This window comes from Carcharhinus amblyrhynchos, chromosome 15 (genome assembly GCF_965287045.1).
Source record: "Carcharhinus amblyrhynchos chromosome 15, sCarAmb.v2.hapA, whole genome shotgun sequence".
Lineage (NCBI taxonomy): Eukaryota > Metazoa > Chordata > Chondrichthyes > Carcharhiniformes > Carcharhinidae > Carcharhinus > Carcharhinus amblyrhynchos.
The window spans coordinates 73,343,930-73,362,693 of NC_137338.1; the positions used below are offsets into that span (position 1 = coordinate 73,343,930).

At 43.8% G+C, this 18,764-nt stretch overlaps 1 protein-coding gene across 1 annotated transcript in view; it reads right to left on the bottom strand.

Annotated features, from left to right (window-relative positions):
• htr2aa (5-hydroxytryptamine (serotonin) receptor 2A, genome duplicate a) overlaps positions 1-17,929 on the bottom strand; it is a 90,176-nt gene extending 72,247 nt beyond the window's left edge. Inside the window, exon 1 of the mRNA XM_080203325.1 lies at positions 17,292-17,929. Coding sequence (XP_080059451.1) covers positions 17,292-17,691 — 400 coding nt within the window. The 5' untranslated portion in view covers positions 17,692-17,929. The remainder of the gene's footprint in view (positions 1-17,291) is intronic.
• Positions 17,930-18,764: the final 835 nt, after the last annotated feature.

The window sequence follows — 18,764 nt, forward strand, 5'->3', positions numbered from 1 at the left end:
GCCACCAGTCATCAAGTGGAATCATACAATGCACAGGAGCAGGCCACCCGGCATGTCATGCCTGTGCCAGCTTTCTGCAATAACAACTCAGTTAATCCCTTTCCCCTGGCCTTTGCCTGTAACAAAGCAATTTATTTCTATTAAGCTGCTCATGCAAGTCCCTGAAGAAGCCGTGATTTCCCTCCAGACACTCAGGTGAATTCTGGATCGCAGCCACACACTGTGAAAAACATTTCTGTGATTTGCTAATGGTTCTTATGCCTTAAATCAGTTTTTGTGAGATATAAGAGTTCATCGACTCCCTTCCTTTGTACTCTGTGCCTCTATTTATAAAGCCCAAGATCCCATATGCCTTTTAAACTACTTTTGGAACTAACACTGCGCCCTTTCATGATCTGCGCAACTGTATACTACCTTAAACATACATCGCCATGAGTTGATAACACAGACCATCATGAATGAGTATAATTTAGTCGCCATTACAGAGACGTAGGCCACAATTCTTCCATCATGACCTGCAACTTTCCTGGTGGGTCGGGGTGGGAGATGCGTATCGCTGGCCTTATACCAGGATTTGCGCATGCACTGGGAACGCATGCGCATCTCTCAGAGCCGGCAAACAGTCGCCGGTCAGACCATGCTGGAACTGGCGGGGAGACAGGTAAATGTTTTTAATATGCTTTAAATATATTTACAATCTAATTATCAGGAACTTTCAGGTCCCAATTGAATCTCCCACCCCGCCAGGAGTACTTCATTTCAGCAAGCTTTAGAGTAGCTCCCCATGTTCAGGGAACTATCAGGAGACACCGCTGGAGTGAAGGGGGGCAACTGGGGTCCTCCAGGGGGTTGAGTGATGAGAGGTGATGCCCCCTAGGCGTGGGCCCCCTGGCACTGTCCAATTGGCAAAGTGCCTGTGCTCAGGGGGTACCTTGGCACTGCCCACTGGGCATCAGGCAGTGCCAAGGGGGCAGGGTCTACTGTGGGCAGGGCCTAGGGGTGATCAATGGGAGTGGGGGGTTCATCTGCCACTCTGCAGACAAGATCAGTCTGGGATGGAGGGAGGACAGCCATTGGGGTGGGCTGTGGGAGTGGATCTATGGGGTGGGGGGCCCTGCCTCCGGAAGGGGCATGGGGTTTGAACCTGGGGTGTGGGGGGTCAGCAGGAGGGGGAGGGCCTGCTGGGGTGAGAAGATCATCACTGCTGGGGAGGGAGGGGGTGGGCTTATCATAGGGGTGCTGCGGGGCAGGGAATTGCTGTGGAGGCCACGATTGTGCCATGGGAGTAGCTGGTGGGGCTGGTCCCAGGCTGGCCAGCGATCGGGCTGGTCAGCAAATGGGGAGTCTGACCGATCAGGACCACTGCGCATGCACAGATTTCCAGAACTGTCAAACTCCAGCGCAAATAGGCCCCACGCCCTGGATTTTTAAATGAAATTTACGACAGGGACATCTTCAGTGCACAAAGTGCGGAAATTCGGGTCAGAAGCTGAACTGAGAAAACAGTTGGGATTTAGGACAGTTTTCCTGTCAATTCAGCAGTTTTGGGAGAATTTGATGATCAACTATGATCAAAAATAATGGCAGAGCAGGCCCAATGGGCTGAATGGCCTCCTCTTGCTTCTAGTTTCAATGTTTCTATTAAGTGCCCACTTGTTAGCAGTGTCTATCAGGTGGGAGAAGGCCACCTGATAGACACTAATTTATTTATATTGGACAATCCGCAGGCCAGCCCCACTGTTCCAAGAACAGGCTGTCATTTTTAAATGGCGACCCGATCTCTGTGCCCACTTCACCAATCCCCCAATCAAGACCCTTCACCCTCAGTCCACCCACTCAGACTCCCTTCAGGCCAAGCACCTTGGCAGTGCCAACAGTTCATTGCCCCCTGGCACCCTTGCATTGACACCTTGGGTTCCATGCAGGCTCACGGAGATAGGTCCAGTGGCCATTTGCCCTTCTGCTGCTGCCAGGCTACAAAAGAATAGTCCCTTATGGGTCCTGGGGGTTGGGTGGGTGCAAGCTGGGTGCAAAGGGTTGACCTCATCACTCTCCGCTGGGATTGGGGTGTTGTAACCTGGGAAGATCTGAAGATCTTCCTTGCATGGTGATTTCAAGCAGTTCTGTAATCAATTTTGCCACTCCTGCCTGTCATCTGGGCAAATTCTGAAGTGGCCAGGTCACTTTAACCTCCATGCTTCCCTAATTTTAAATCATTGCAGCACTATGTTCTGCAGCAGAGACCTTCCTTTCTCCCTGTCAGAAGCTGCAAGTGAGAGCAGACCTCACTGAAGTCCTCAAACAGCAGAAGCGGTTAGCAAAATGCTATGAAACTTTAAGCTATCAATCAGGCTTAGACTCTGCCAACATTGTGGACCGGATCAATGGGGTACTTGAGTTCGGTCAACTGTGAATGGAAATCAAAATAAACACAGGATGATAGAAATTCCTTGACCTGACAGCTGAAACTTTTATGAGGCACTGCACATTGAACGTTACTGATCAAAGCCTCAAGTGCAATCGAAAGCGTTTCTATGACTTTAGCTTGCTGGGAAGCCTCAGAAACCTTAAAGCTGTGTGCATACATTGGGCTGAGTGCAGAGTTGGGCAGTCTGGAACCCCCCACCCCCTCCCCCAGGGGAAATTGACATCTCCTCTCTGTCAAGAAGCAGCGGCAGAGGGAAAAATGGCAGCAGCGGCAGAGGGAAAAATGGCCACTAGACCTACCTCCTTGATCCCCCACAGGACCCAAGGTGCCAGGCCATTAGTGCCAGGGTGCCAAGGGGCAGTGCACAGTTGGCACTACTAAATAGTATGGCCTGAAGGGGCTTCAGTGGGGGGTCTGAAGAGAAAAGGAACCCGAGTAGGAGATTTAAGGGGGGGAGGAAGCCTGAGAGGGGAGAGGCATCTAAGTGGAGGAAGGGGACCAAAAGGGGAGGATTCTAAGAGGGAAAGAGGCCTGAGTGCATGGTTGGGTCAGATAAATCTCATGCCTGCATAGTATGGGGGGTAGGAAGGATGCCTCTCATTGCTGAGGGATTGATGTTGTTTCCTCAAATCTCAAGGCCCAAGACCCCAGGTCCTCACTAGGTGTTGTCAGTGTAGAACATAATGTTGTCTTTTCAAAGGAGCAGCAATATCGAAGAGGAATGGGGGGTGGGGGGCAAGGATAAATCCTTGGGGAACACCAGTGGCAATGGTTTGAAAGTGGAAAGAGACTCTGAAAATGACTGGTAGCTAAACTAGGGCCTAATATTTGTTCCCAAGTGGGGAGTGCAGAGTCAGGAAAATTCCTGGCTCTGCAAACTGGACTGAGGAGAAATTGCTTTGGATAGTTGAATTTTTGATCTGGGATGCAAATGTGGTTGGTGTTAATGGAAGTCAGTACGTCCATGCCTGGAAAGAGTTTGAAGGCAGCTACAGGAGTTTCTGGATATGGAGATGGGCTGTGTGAAAAGACTATCTGGATGATACTGTACTTTGTTGCAGCTGATAAAAAAAGATCTGCCCTCCAGTCCTCATCCCTCAAGCCCCCATACATTCCCCATGTCCCATCCATGTCAATCCATGGAACTTCACCTACCTTCCCATGGCCTCTCTTACACTTCATGCCAACCTAACCCCCTCAACCCACCGTCTATGTTCCCTCATGCCATCCATACCAATGTAATCACCCTATGATCTCTACACCATCTGACTGCCAACTCATGCCAACCCATGACCCCCAGCCGCCACTCTTTCATATCCTCCATGCTAACTCACCCAGTATCCACCATGGATAGATCTCAGGACCCCATGCGAGATAAAATAAAGTTATAAAAGTTCTAGATGTCCATTGAGGATTTTCCTATTTATAAAAACAAATCTAGTTCAGAAAATCCCATTCACTACAGTTACATTCCTCAAGTGCTTAATACCTTATAAAAACACACACTTGTATCCATAGCCCCACATACTTCATAATCATATGAAAGTGTCAACTAAACAGTGATGGAATTCTGCTGTAATAATGACAGACTGTGGAATTAGCCATGCAGCCCAAATCCTATAATGACAAAGGATTATCAGAGTGAAATAAGAACATAAGAAATAGGAGCAGGAGTAGGCCATCTAGCCCTTCAAGCCTGCCCCGCCATTCAATAAGATCATGGCTGATCTGTCGTGGCTCAGTTCCACATTCCCGCCCTCTCCCCATAACCCTTAATCCCCTCTCTTACCAAAAACCCATCAACCCGCATCTTAAAAATATTTAGCGAGGCAGCCTCCACCACTTCAACGGGCAGAGAATTCCAGAAATTCACCACCCTTTGAGTGAAGAAGTTCCTCCTCAACTCCGTTCTAAACCGCCCCCTCTTTATCTTGAGGCTGTGCCCCCGAGTCCTACTGTCCTTTCTGAGCGGGAAGAGTCTCTCCACCTCTATCCTATCCATCCCATTCATCATCTTATATGTCTCAATGAGATCTCCCCTCATTCTTCTAAACTCTAACGAGTACAAGCCTAGTTTATTCAGCCTTTCCTCATAGTTCAACCCCCTCAACTCCGGCATCAGCCTAGTAAACCTCCTCTGCACTCCCTCCAAGGCCAAAATATCCTTGCATAAGTACGCGCCCAAAACTGTACACAGTACTCTAGCTGCGGCCTCACCAATGCCCTATACAGCCGCAGCAAGACCTCCTTACTTTTATATTCAATCCCCCTCGCTATGAAGGCCAGCATCCCATTAGCCTTCCTGATCACCTGCTGCACCTGCAAGCTGGGTTTTTGCGACTCATGCACAAGGACCCCGAGATCCCTCTGCACCATCGCCTGCTGCAGTTTTTCACCATTAAAGTAATAGTCCTTCCTACCATTATTCCTACCAAAGTGGACCACCTCGCACTTGCCAACATTAAATTCCATTTGCCAGTTCCTGGCCCTTTCGCCCAGCCTATCTAGATCCTTCTGCAGACTCTCCACACCCTCCGCACAATTTGCCGTTCCACCAATCTTGGTGTCATCAGCAAATTTCGACACCATACACTCGGTTCCCTCCTCCAGGTCATCTATATAAATGGTAAATAGCTGAGGCCCCAGCACCGACCCCTGGGGCACTCCACTAGTCACCATCCGCCAATCCGAATAGCACCCATTGACTCCCACTCTCTGCCTCCTATTTGACAACCAGTCGTCTATCCACGCTAACACCCTACCCCCAACTCCATGTCCCTCGACCTTCTGCAATAACCTCTTGTGAGGTACCTTGTCAAACGCCTTCTGAAAATCAAGAAAGACCACATCCACCGGCTCTCCTCTATCCACCGCCCTAGACACATCCTCATAGAACTCCAGTAAATTTGTCAGACACGACTTCCCCTTAATAAAACCGTGCTGCGTCTGCTCTATCAAGCAATTCCCCTCAAGATGCCTCGCTATTTCCTCCTTGATGACGGATTCTAACATTTTACCTACAACAGACGTTAAACTAACCGGCCTATAATTCCCTGCCTTTTGCCTGGCACCCTTCTTAAACAACGGCGTAACATTAGCCGCTTTCCAATCTTCCAGCACTTCCCCGGAATCCAGCGACGTCTGGAAAATAACCACCAAGGCATCCACTATCACCTCCGCCATTTCTTTCAGAACCCTCGGATGCATTCCATCCAGTCCTTGGGACTTGTCCACAATCAGCCCCTCCAGTCTGTCGAGCACTGCCTCTCTAGTAACAATAATGTCATTGAGACCCTCCAGTCCTACCACCTTGCCATCGCTAACACCCGGCAAATTATTCACGTCCTCCTCCGTGAAGACCGAAACAAAAAAGTTATTCAAGACCTTAGCCATTTCCCCATCCCCTACCACTAAGTCCCTCTTCTCATCCTCTAAGGGTCCAACATTCACCCTAGCCAGCCTCTTCCTTTTTATATGTTTATAAAAACTCTTGCTATCCTTTTTTATATTAAGCGCTAGGCCAGCTTCATAGTTTCTCCTACCCTTCTTTATCAAATTCTTTGTCAATCTTTGTTGACATTTAAACCTCTCCCAATCCTCTTCTCGCCCACTACTCTTAGCTACTCTAAACGCCTCCGCTTTTAATTTAACACTTTCCTTCACCTCCTTCGTTATCCACGGCTTATTACCTCTCCTCCTACGGTCCTTTTTGACCATCGGAATAAATTTCTGCTGAGCACCAAGAAAGATCTCCTTAAAGATCCTCCACTGCTCCTCAGCAGACCTACCTTCCAACGCGCTCCCCCAGTCCACATTCGCCAATTCTTCTCTCATCCTACCGTACTCCCCTCTGTTCAAACAAAGGACGCGTGTCTGGGAACCTACTTTCTCCTCCTCCATCTGCACCAGAAACTCCACCATACAATGATCACTCTCCCCAAGAGGATCCTTCACCGCAAGGTCCCTAATTCTGCCCACCTCATTACATAACACCAGATCCAAGATAGCTCACTCCCTCGTCGGCTCCAACACACACTGTTCAAGGAAACTATCCCGGCAGCATTCCAAGAACTCCTCCTCGAGCCCACCGCGTCCAACATGGGTCGACCAATCAATATGTAGATTGAAATCCCCCATAATTACGGCCATCCCATTCCTGCACGCCGCACTTATTTGCGCGTTAACAGCCCGCCCCACCTCCAGATCATTATTTGGGGGCCTATAGACGACACCCACCAGCATCTTCCTCCCTTTGCTGTTCCTAATCTCCACCCACAACGATTCCACTTTCTGCTCCTTGGCTCCAATATCATCCCTTGCTACCACCCTGATGCTATCCTTAATCAGCAGAGCTACGCCCCCCCCTTTTTCCTCTTGCCTATCCTTCCTAAACACTTGATACCCCTTCCTAAACACTTGATATTTTTAAAAATAGCAAGCAATTTTTAAAAATTGCAGACAGCTTTTTATTAACTAATTAAAGAACAGGAGATTAAAATTCCTTGGCAGCTCCCATGATAGCTTGATAATTCTAATGCATTGACAGTTCTAATTATCCATCCTAATGCAAATTCATGTTTACTTTTAAAATTCCCAAATGGCACTTGACCAACAAGTGTCACTGGACCCATCCAAAAGGGTACTCTGCCTCTCCAGATTTGTAAAGTATAAAGCCCACAAGTTGTCTTTTGGGAATCCCACAAATGAAACTTGGATCTGTTTGAAGATAACTTCACTTTAACGTGTGCAGCTGCCTTCATGAACCACGGATGTGTAAAATTTGACCTGCGTCCTTCCTTCCACCCCTGGCGATAATGGTGGGTGCTGGTTCTAGAATGAGACTTCTGGATTTGGAGCTAGGCGGGAGACTCCCTCTGTCATTTTGAAAATTAGTCCCAAACAACTAGATGACAGAAGAGTGGTGGAGGATGTTGTACTCAATGCTTCACCTTTTTTTTCTTTCGAAGTTAAATTTTCCCTTCCCAGAAAAGCACAATTAGCTACAGGAATAAACTGCCTGTCTGTTTTTCCCTCCACTTTTGTCTTTCTTTCTGTCTTCTATTCCCCCTGACTCATAGGTGTTAGAAATTAGGATCTGTCTCATGGATGTGAGCAAGTAGATTTACTTTAACAGCCAAGTGCAAATGACTTTACAAGTCAATTCTTTATAAATATTGAAGTGATATTATAGAAATAAATCCATTGTTCTCCTACTCATCTCTATTTCCACCTCTCTAACTTATGTTTCTCATCCATTTCCCTGACTCTTCTCTAGCTTAGCTATACAATTAAATAAACAACAACTAACTAAAGCTACATAAAAGTGTTCAATTATTTTCCCTTTGTGTGCATGCACACACATATAGATTGAAAAAGCAATTTAGATAAACTATCTCAGTAAAACATGTGAAATTTGTGTTTTTTGTTTCAAAATTTCTCACAGAAATGCTAATAAACAAACAGTTTGAGAAAGTAAACTATTCCATCAGAGGAGTCTGCTGAATGATACAGATGCAGCCTTTACGTACATTGTGCAATCTAAGCATGTACAATCTAAATTCAGCTCACAGAATTGTCAGGGACAAAAATATAGTGAAGTGTACATAATGGAATTGTTAGCAAAATTCAGGCTCATGGGATTAACATGAAAGTTAAAGTCTGTGCATGGGCACAAATCTGACTAAAGGATAGAAAGCAGTGAGTAGCGATGAATAGTTGTTTCTCAGGCAGGAAGGAAGCATATATACACCGTAGGGTTCCCCAGCCCTTAGTGTCAAACTGTTGTCCTCGTTGATGAATATGAATCATCTGGACTTGGGTATAAAGGCCAAATTTCAAAGGTTATAGATAATACAAAACTTGTAAATGCAGTAAACAATGAGGACAGTAACAGATTACAGGAGGTCATTGAATAATACCCAAATTATTAAAAACTAAAAGCGGAGGAATTTAGAGTAGCTAAGAGTAGTGGGCGAGAAGAGGATTGGGAGAGGTTTAAATGTCAACAAAGATTGACAAAGAAGTTGATAAAGAAGGGTAGGAGAAACTATGAAGCTGGGCTAGCGCTTAATATAAAAAAGGATAGCAAGAGTTTTTATAAATATATAAAAAGGAAGAGGCTGGCTAGGGTGAATGTTGGTCCTTTAGAGGATGAGAAAGGGGACCTAGTGGTAGGGGATGGGGATATGGCTAAGGTATTGAATAACTTTTTTGTTTCTGTCTTCATGGAGGAGGACGTGAATAATTTGCCGGGTGTTAGCGATGGAAAGGTGGTAGGACTGGAGGGTCTTAATGACATTACTGTTACTAGAGAGGCGGTGCTCGACAGACTGGAGGGGCTGATTGTGGACAAGTCCCCAGGACCGGATGGAATGCATCCGAGGGTTCTGAAAGAAATGGCGGAGGTGATAGTGGATGCCTTGGTGGTTATTTTCCAAACGTCGCTGGATTCCGGGGAAGTGCCGGATGATTGGAAAACGGCTAATGTTACGCCGTTGTTTAAGAAGGGTGCCAGGCAAAAGGCGGGGAATTATAGGCCGGTTAGTTTAATGTCTGTGATAGGTAAAATGTTAGAATCTGTCATTAAGGAGGAAATTGCAAGGCATCTTGAAGGGAATTGCTTGATAGAGCAGATGCAGCACGGTTTCATTAAAGGGAAGTCGTGTCTGACAAATTTACTGGAGTTCTATGAGGATGTGATTAGGGCGCTGGATAGAGGAGAGCCAGTGGATGTGGTCTTTCTAGATTTTCAGAAGGCGTTTGACAAAGTGCCTCAGAAGAAGTTATTGCAGAAGGTCGAGGGACATGGAATTGGGGGTAGGGCGTTAGCGTGGATAGAGGATTGGTTGTCAAATAGGAGGCAGAGAGTGGGGGTCAACGGGTGCTATTCGGATTGGCGGATGGTGACTAGTGGAGTGCCCCAGGGGTCGGTGCTGGGGCCTCAGCTTTTTACCATTTATATAGATGATCTGGAGGAGGGAACCGAGTGTAGAGTGTCGAAATTTGCTGATGACACCAAGATTGGGGGAACGGCAAATTGTGCGGAGGGTGTGGAGAGTCTGCAGAAGGATCTAGATAGGCTAGGCGAATGGGCCAGGAAATGGCAAATGGAATTTAATGTTGGCAAGTGTGAGGTGGTCCACTTTGGTAGGAAGAATGGTAGGAAGGACTATTACTTACGGGGCGAAAAACTGCAGCAGGCGACAGTGCAGAGGGACCTCGGGGTCCTTGTGCATGAGTCGCAAAAACCCAGCTTGCAGGTGCAGCAGGTGGTCAGGAAGGCGAATGGGATGCTGGCCTTCATAGCGAGGGGGATTGAATATAAAAGTAGGGAGGTCTTGCTGCAGCTGTATAGGGCATTGGTGAGGCCGCAGCTGGAGTACTGTGTGCAGTTTTGGGCGCCGCACCTGCGCAAAGATATTTTGGCCTTGGAGGGAGTGCAGAGGAGGTTTACTAGGCTGATACCGGAGTTGAGGGGGTTGAGCTATGAGGAGATGCTGAATAAACTGGGCTTGTACTCGTTAGAGTTTAGAAGAATGAGGGGAGATCTCATTGAGACGTATAAGATGATGAATGGGATGGATAGGATAGAGGTGGAGAGACTCTTCTCGCTCAAAACAGACAGTAGGACTAGGGGGCACAGCCTCAAGATAAAAGGGGGGCGGTTTAGAACGAAGTTGAGGAGGAACTTCTTCACTCAAAGGGTGGTGAATCTCTGGAATTCTCTGCCCGTTGAAGTGGTGGAGGCTGCCTCGCTAAATATTTTTAAGACGCGGGTTGATGGGTTTTTGATAGGAGAGGGGATTAAGGGTTATGGGGAGAGGGCGGGAAAGTGGAACTGAGCAGCGACAGATCAGCCAATGATCTTATTGAATGGCGGGGCAGGCTCGAAGGGCTGGATGGCCTACTCCTGCTCCTATTTCTTATGTTCTTATGTTCTTATTGACTAATAAAATGGGTAGCGCATGACATTTGAGATTTAATGCAGTGAAATGTGAAGAGATGCATTTTGAAAGGAACAACAAGGAGAGGCAATTAAAATTCAACAATATGATATCTGTGGGTGAATTGCACTCGGTGAATTACTCATTCAAAGAGTTGACACAGATATGGAGGGCTGAATGACCTGCTTCTCTAATACAATAATTCAATGATTCTGTGCAATTGAAATGGGTACAGGTATAGAGAGACCTAGGGGTCCTTGAAGGTGACAGAACAAGTTGATTATTTTGCCAGAAAAATATAGAATCCTTGGTATGATAATTAAGGCCTTTGAGTACAAAAGCTAGGAGGTTATGTCAAATCATTTCAATTACTGGTTGACCTCAGTTCTGGGCACTATCCTTTAAGAAGGATGTCAAATATTTGGAGAATATGCAGAGAAAATTTCCTAGAATGGTACTCAGGACGAGGGCCTTCAGTTATGTGGGGAGACTGAACTAGCTTGGATTGTTCTCTTTAGAACAGAGAAGACTTAATTCAGATCTTCTAAATTTTCAATCAGATAGATAGGGAGAAACAGTTTCCATTGGCAGGAGGTTAATAACCACAGGAATGGGATTTGAGATAATAGCTAAAGAACCAGAAGGGTTCAAGGAGAATTTCATGCAGCAAGTTATTATGATCTGGAATGCACTGCTTGAAAAGGTTACTGGAAGCAGAGTCAACAATAACATTCAAAATGGAATCAGGTAAATACTTGAAAAGAAAAATAATTGTAGGGCCATGGAGGAAAGAGGAGACTAATTGTGTTGCTCTTTCAAAGAGCTGGCACAGACACAATGGAGTGAATGGGCTCCTATAGCCCAGGCATGTGGCTGAGGCTGTAGCCTTCAAGTAAACTTTACTAAATGACACAAAAAGTAATTCAATTGAAAAACATTTTTGTATCTATACACTTCCTGTGTGCTTTATCCGTTATCAGTTCCTTTGTCCCATTTAGAATGGGAGCTTATGATAAAATCACAATCTCTGACATTGTAATTCAGTTAAGAAAGATCTCTTTTTAGGTTTAAGACTTTTAACACAAATGGCGACCCTTTGAATGTTCTTGTAGGTTTATGTTTATTGTAGATCATTAGATTCAGAAAACTAATTAATGGTGGAATAAACTGTGCATTTCTAGATTACATATGATGACACATCAGCAAACTGTGAATCCTCAACCCATGATTTTCTATCTACCAATTATAATTGTTAAGACTCAGCAAAAGCTTCATTATGTATTCTTGGCTGAGAGCCCAGACATCCATTAGTGTTGAAATAGCTGCATCCCATGGAAACATTGTTTGATTGACAGCTCTGGCTCTCTTATCTATTTTATCCATTTGCAGAACATTTACATAGAATAAAGAGGTTACAAGTGCTTATAGTTTCAGCTACTGATAATTTAAAGGGTCTGGATGATTGACACTTTTATAGGACTGCAGTGGAAAGAGCTTTTCTTAAGAAAATGGAAAGTTACAAATGAATGATTGCTCTTTTTAAAGTATTTTGCACACATCCTACTGTCAAAATAATGTCCAATCGTTCTGTGCTTAATATATAGGATGTGAATGGACATGGAAGCACTCAGAGATTGGCATGGAGTGTATAAGGGGCCATGGAGGTAGATGGGGGTCATGACTTGGTAGGGAGGACATAAAGGGCCATGGTAGTACGGGTGGAGAGGCATAGTTTGACATGGAGAGCATAGATAAGACCTTTTGAATTTACCTTTTGAAATGTTCTTTCATCCAGATTTTGGTTCAGGACACCTCTGAGGTACTGTGAATATGAATTCATTAAAAGCTGGCCCAACACCACAAAAATGCAGAGGGCTAGAACATGGTTATCCCTAAATGGAGGCAAGGAGTGCTGGATGCAGGCTGTCAACTCACACCAGCCCACATCCTTAACCTGGACTGAACACTGCAGCACCAGGAATGGGATCGGGAATCCTGGAATCTGATCCCAGCCCTCATACAACTCCATGGACTCTCCCTGACTCCATGAAAATCCAGCCCATCATGTGAAGATGCATTAACTGACGTTACCATCCACATCATGTCATCAAGCTTCTTGTGTCATTGCTGCCAGGTCCTCAAGTCCTGTCTCAAAGAATTGACTTCCCCGACCACCTGCTCTCACTCCCTTATGGACGTGCCCCTTGAGAACTTCTAGACCTTCCTGTGGAATCCCTTCTCCTGTCCACCTTCACTGTTAATGCCTCCAGTGCCCATCCATCACCCTAATAACTTTTCTGTCTCTTGGCCTTTTCCATATTTCAAATTCTAACGCAGTGTAGCTTTCATTTAAGAGGGACAGGCTACCTTTAAGAAGACCATACACCATAGCCACGTCACTGAGCGCAGAGACAGCTAGTGGTGTGAAGAGAAGCCAGTTGTGTGGGAGATGCTTGGCCCAATGTTACTATCCTGCTAATTCCAACAGAACTGGCATGGGCAGGTCCTGAATCATAACCACTGTGTCCAAAAATAAAAGGGGCAGACAAATGTTTAAGACTAAGTGTCTAAATAGGATTGGGTGGAGAAAGAAAGGGATTAGGAGGTATGGATAATCAACTACTGATTAATAAGGCCATAAAAATATCACCAAAGCCCTGGGTTCACTTCTAAAGGAATAGAATTAAAAAGCAGAGAGACTATGTTAAATGTGAAGGGAACCGTCACATTTGGTAAACTGCAAACAGTTTTGGTCTCCATATTATAAAAACTACACCATGACACTGCAAAAAGGACCTAGTAGGATAATACCAGAACTGAGGTATTATCCTCATCAAAAAGATTAAACAGGCTCTCTCCCTCTTCTCGAGTAAAACAAATCTGAGAAATCAATTGACAGAAGTCATTATAATCATTAAAAGATTCAATAGACTCAATGTAAAGAAGATGTTTCTACTTGTGAGGAAGACCAGAATTGGAGTCATAAATATAAGATAGATGTCTTACAAAAGATACATAGAGGACCATGGAATACAAGAGCAAGGAGGTTATGTTGGATAAAAGCAAAATATTGCAGATGCTGGAAATCTCAAATAAAAACAGGAAATGCTGGAAAACCTCAGCAGGTCTGGCAGCATCTATAGAGAGAAATAGAGTTAAGGTTTTGGTTTGTATGACTCTTCAGATGTTGAACTGGTATAAGACACTAGTTCAACCTCAGCTGGAATATTGTACCTAGTTCTGGATGACACACTTCAGGAAGGATACGGAGACATTAGAGAAAGGGCAGAAAAGATTTATGGGAATGGTTCCAGAGAATTATTGTGAAAATTGATTAGAGAAGTTGGGACTGTTTTCCTTGGAGTGAAGATGGTTGAGAGGAGATTTGATAGAGGTGTTCAAAATCACAAGGGACCAAGTAGATAGGGGGAAAATCCCAATCATGAAAGGTTCTAGAATGAAAGGGCACAGATTTAAAGTAATTGGCAAGAGGAGCAAATATGCAATGAGGAAAAACAATTTTATTCAGTGAGGGGCTAAGGTCCGGATTGCACTGTTTGGCAGTGTTGTGGAGGGAGGTTCAATCGAGGTATCCAAGAGAAACTTAGATTATTATCTGTAAAGGAAGAATGTTCAGGGTTACAGGGAGAAGAAGGAGAATGGCTCGTCTGGAGAACTGCAGCAGGCACAATAAATTGAATAGCCTTCTTCTGCACTGTAACAACTCTATGATTCTGTTTTTCTGTAAAGATACTCACTAATTAATCAAATAGGGAATTCAGGAAAACATCTTTATCCAAAGGGTGGTTAAAATGTGGAACTTAGAACCACCTGGTGTAGTTGAGCAACAGGCATAGATACAATTAAAGGGAAGCTAAATAAACACATGAGAGAGAAAGGAACAGAAGGATAACTGATTGACTGAATTATGAAGATTAGGAGAAGGCTCGAGTGGAGCATAAACACTAGTGGAGACCTGTTGGGTTGTTACTGCGGTGTAAGTACTACATGTGAAACCTAGACTGGGATATTAACAATGGTAGCTTACTAAGTGCAGGGAGGCTTGCTGTGGGGGGTAGAGCTTTGGATAGGAAACCCGAAAATCCATGCAAATAAGTTTTAACTCCATGGTGGGCATCCTTTGGCTTTGACGGGTTCTCCCTCCGAAAGTCTGCCTGATTGACAGGCCTGGCTTCCAATAGGACATGGGGGCTCCATTACAGGTTGCAGGAACTGGTAGGACTGATCCCCAATCCTAGTAGGGGCATCAAGAGCCGGAGTTCTGATGAGAAGGAATTTGGGAGGCTGCGAGGTGAAGCATTTCTTCCCTTGAGCCGCAAGTAGCACTGCAGAAGTCCTCATCTCCCTTTAGCTGTGCAGTTTCCAATAGACCTGGAAAACCTTGCTGGCCACTTTTAAACTTGAAAGCTGGTTCAAGAAGAGGCTGCAAATCTCATTAAATTGGTTGACACTGTGTTGCCTACACCCCACCTTTGTCCAACTCCATTGTATGGAATTGGAGAATGTTTCAGACATGTTAATTACTACTTGTGCTCTGATCCCATCAGTTTGGACTATTAAAGTTCATCTTTTTACTCTATGCAGCACTCTTTGTGCCAATATTTAAAATTAATCTGCTTTTGTGAGCACTAACAATATGATTCTATACATAAATATTTCTGCAAAAACTAACAAAGGAAAAAGCATATTAAAGCATTTCAAGATTTGCCAATGATCAACAATAACATCAAATGGCATTTATATAGTGCCTTGAATGTAATATAACCTCCCAAAGTGCTCTAAGGGAGCATCAAGAAACAAAATTTGACTCCAAGCTAAAGCAGTTATTGCAGCAGAAGATGAAGATTGGTTTTAAGCAACATCTTGGAGGAGGGAGAAGTAGAAAGTTGGGAAAGTGAAAGCAGGGAATTCCAGAGCTTAGGAACTTGACAGCTGAAGGCACAGCCACCAATTGCAGAACGATTTATAATCGGGGAAGCGAGAGAGGTCAAAATCGGAGGATTGTATAAATCCACTGAAGGGTTGAGGCATGGAGGAGGTTCGAGAGATAGGAAGTGGTGATGCCATTAAATGATTTGAAAACATGGATGAGAATTTCAAAATTAAGATCTTAATTTAGTTCATTCTTTCATGGGATGTGGGTGTTACTAGCAAGGCCAGCTTTTACTGCCTCTATCTAATTGCCCTTGGGCTCAATGGCTTGCTGGGTCATTTCACAAGGCAGTTAAGAGTCAACCACATTACTTTGGGCCTGGAGTCACATGTAGGTTAGACTGAGAAAGAATGGCAGATTTCCATTCCTAAAGGACATTAATGAATCAGATGGACTTTCCACAACAATAGATGAGAGTTGTCACAGTGACTATTACTGATTAATTAACTGAATTCAAATTCCACCAGCTGCCCTGGTGGGATTTGAACTCATACCCCCAAAGCATTAACTTGGAATATCAACCAGTGACATTAACACTACATCACCATCTCCCCCTGTGTTGAGCACAAAAGTACTGGCCACCAATGGCCATCAGGTCTTCATCACAGTCAGCTTCACAGGTGGTTACATGGAGATCACCCCAGCTTCCACCTTGAAAAGGATGAGCTCCAAACAACGTTTTGTACAAAAACCCTGTGATAAGTTGTCTTTAACAAATCACACTGGCTTTTCTTAATGAATCCAAATTTGTCCAAATGATCAGTAATTTTGTTTTTTAAATCTTACCCCCCACTGAGGAAAAAAATGACTGGCCTGTAGTTAACAGACCAGTTGCAGGTTAATTCTGTATTGCGATCTCTCTGCCGATTTCCAACTCATCCAATTCTAAACCCCATGATTTGAGGTCTAAGCCCAGGCTGTTGGGAGAAGTTGAAGAGTTCAAATGAAACTTCAAGTGAGGCAGTGAAAACCGCAAAGGCAAATCAATTGATAAATTTAGTTACGTTATTGTGAACCCTTTATGTTTTCCTAAACTTTATTTAAATCCTGATTTTGTACATTAAACTTTTCAATTGTTGCAAAGAAAGGATGAAGAATAATAAAGGTTTCAGAAAGTATTTTCAGCAATTTGGGAAAACCCAGTGGTCAAATTGCACAATGTTAGGATAATATTGCTGTGTGTCCTATCATATGGCTTGGATAATATTGAAAATACCTACCCCAGTGGCACTAGGAGACTAACAGGTACTGCTGGACACTCAATGAGTTTTCAACTAAACATGTGCTTTATATGCCATATTCAATATGTCATCCGTTCACCTTGTGCTTTTTTTTTGTAGTGCACAATTAAAACTATGCAGAAGACTGTTCAGGTTTGGCCAAAGCAACTTAATATAAAATCTGTAAAAAAGCCAGTGACTCATCTGTTGAGATCTGCATTTCTATTTTGATTTCACAAAGTACTTGATAAAAGCAAATTACTGCGGATGTTGGAATCTGAAACCAAAAGAGAAAATGCTGGAAAATCTCAGTAGGTCTGGCAGCATCTGTACGGAGAGTAAAGAGCTGACGTTTTGAGTCCAGACGACCCTTTGTCAAAGCTAAAAGGCATAGAAAGAGGGAGATATTTATACTGCAGAGTGAGGGAATCAGGAAATAGTCAGGAAATATGTGACCTGAGAGTACCTGCACATTCTGCATTTCTCTGCAAGCAACAAAATCTAACATTTAAGAAAGATAATGGGTATGTATTAAAGCTGAGCTGGCTACTCATGACAAATCAGAACACTGTTCTAATCAGTTCATCCACATAATTGCCAGGACTACATTTGCTTTATTCAGCAGTAATTCACTCGCTTTGCACACAACAGAGGGTAGGGGGAAACGGAGAGTGGATTATGTAAAAGAAACACGTTAAGAGTTAACATTTTTTTTGTTGTCTAAGAAAAATGCTGTACTTACTTACCATACAGAACAGTGATCAGTGAAACCGGCATAACAAGGATCCCAACCAGCATGTCTGCTATTGCTAGAGACATTAGGAAGTAGTTGGTGGCATTCTGCAGTTTTTTCTCCAGTGACACTGCCATGATAACAAGAATGTTTCCACCAATTGTTAAGATTATTATGATGATAATAAGCAGAGCTGGCCAGTTTTTCCCCTTTCTGTCACTACAGGCTTCGTTCAGTAAGGCTTCTGGGGCGAGGGTAAGGTTACAAGAGACAGATCTGTTCGTGAATCCTGTCGGGGTTCTGCTGCTGAATGCACTGAGGTTCAGCAACAAAGCTGCAGAGGAGTACGTGGTCAAATTGAGAGAGTTCTCTACTTCGGTTAAAGAACTCATTCTCTGAAACTCTGCTTTCATGACACATCAGCAAAATCGATCACATTTGAAATATGTCGCCATTGTAGTTGTAAGGAACGTGGGTCCTGGCACCCAATGCAATGAACAGAAGTGCTGAAAGCTTTCAATCACCTAGTCTCTCTCGAACAGCATTAAAAGACCACATTCACTCTGGTCCTGTTCCCATTCCTAGAAAACACATACTCCAGGACGAAACTGCAGCAATTGAACCATCCCAATGATTCACACTTGTGTGTGTTCATTGCTGGTTCCTTTCAGTAACTTCTTCCAAAGACAGTTTTCTTTTAAAAATGAAGATGCTTTCATCGTGATCAAAGAAAAATAGTCTTTACCCCAGATTGAAACGGCACATGTAAAAGCAGTCCTTAACCTCCGACTTGTTATTCATTCTTCATTAAAAAATGCTGCTAATGTTATACCTTTGAAAGCTAAGATTATTTTCCTCTGGCTTCAGATGGATAGTTTCCCAGCAGTAAGGCTTGCAGAGTGGACGTGCTTGTTTGTCAGTTAGGAAGATCAGTCTGTAGTCTGTGTATTTTCATTCATCCTCCAGTGCATTTGCTCGCTGTCTTTCTGTCAGTTGTTCTCACCTCCCATTGGCAGGGAATCAGCAATGACTGCTCAGTGTGGGTGGGCTGTACCACTAAGTATGGGACTTCCAGCAAAGCACTTTCATTAGCTTTTCTACCAGCACCCGTCTGCAGTGTTCCTCTATCAGACACTGAAAGGATAAATAGGATATGAGCAATGCTTTTAACTACCTGAGATGATGTCATTACACTCATGCACATTAATCAAAAAGATTAATTTCCACACAGAACACTTCATTTAATGCCTGGAAGATAATATTATCACTCAATTTGTAATTATCATACAAACTCCACAATGAATACTTTGACTTAACATCTACATTCATGTTAGAAAGATAATTGACTGTACAACTGATGAAAGAAGGCAATGGAGATGCTTAATACAAATGTATCCAAGTTTAACCGATTTGGATTAATTTGTAAAATTAAATCATAGTCAAGGAACAAGTACATACATGCATGTAGTTTCACACTATTTGTGAC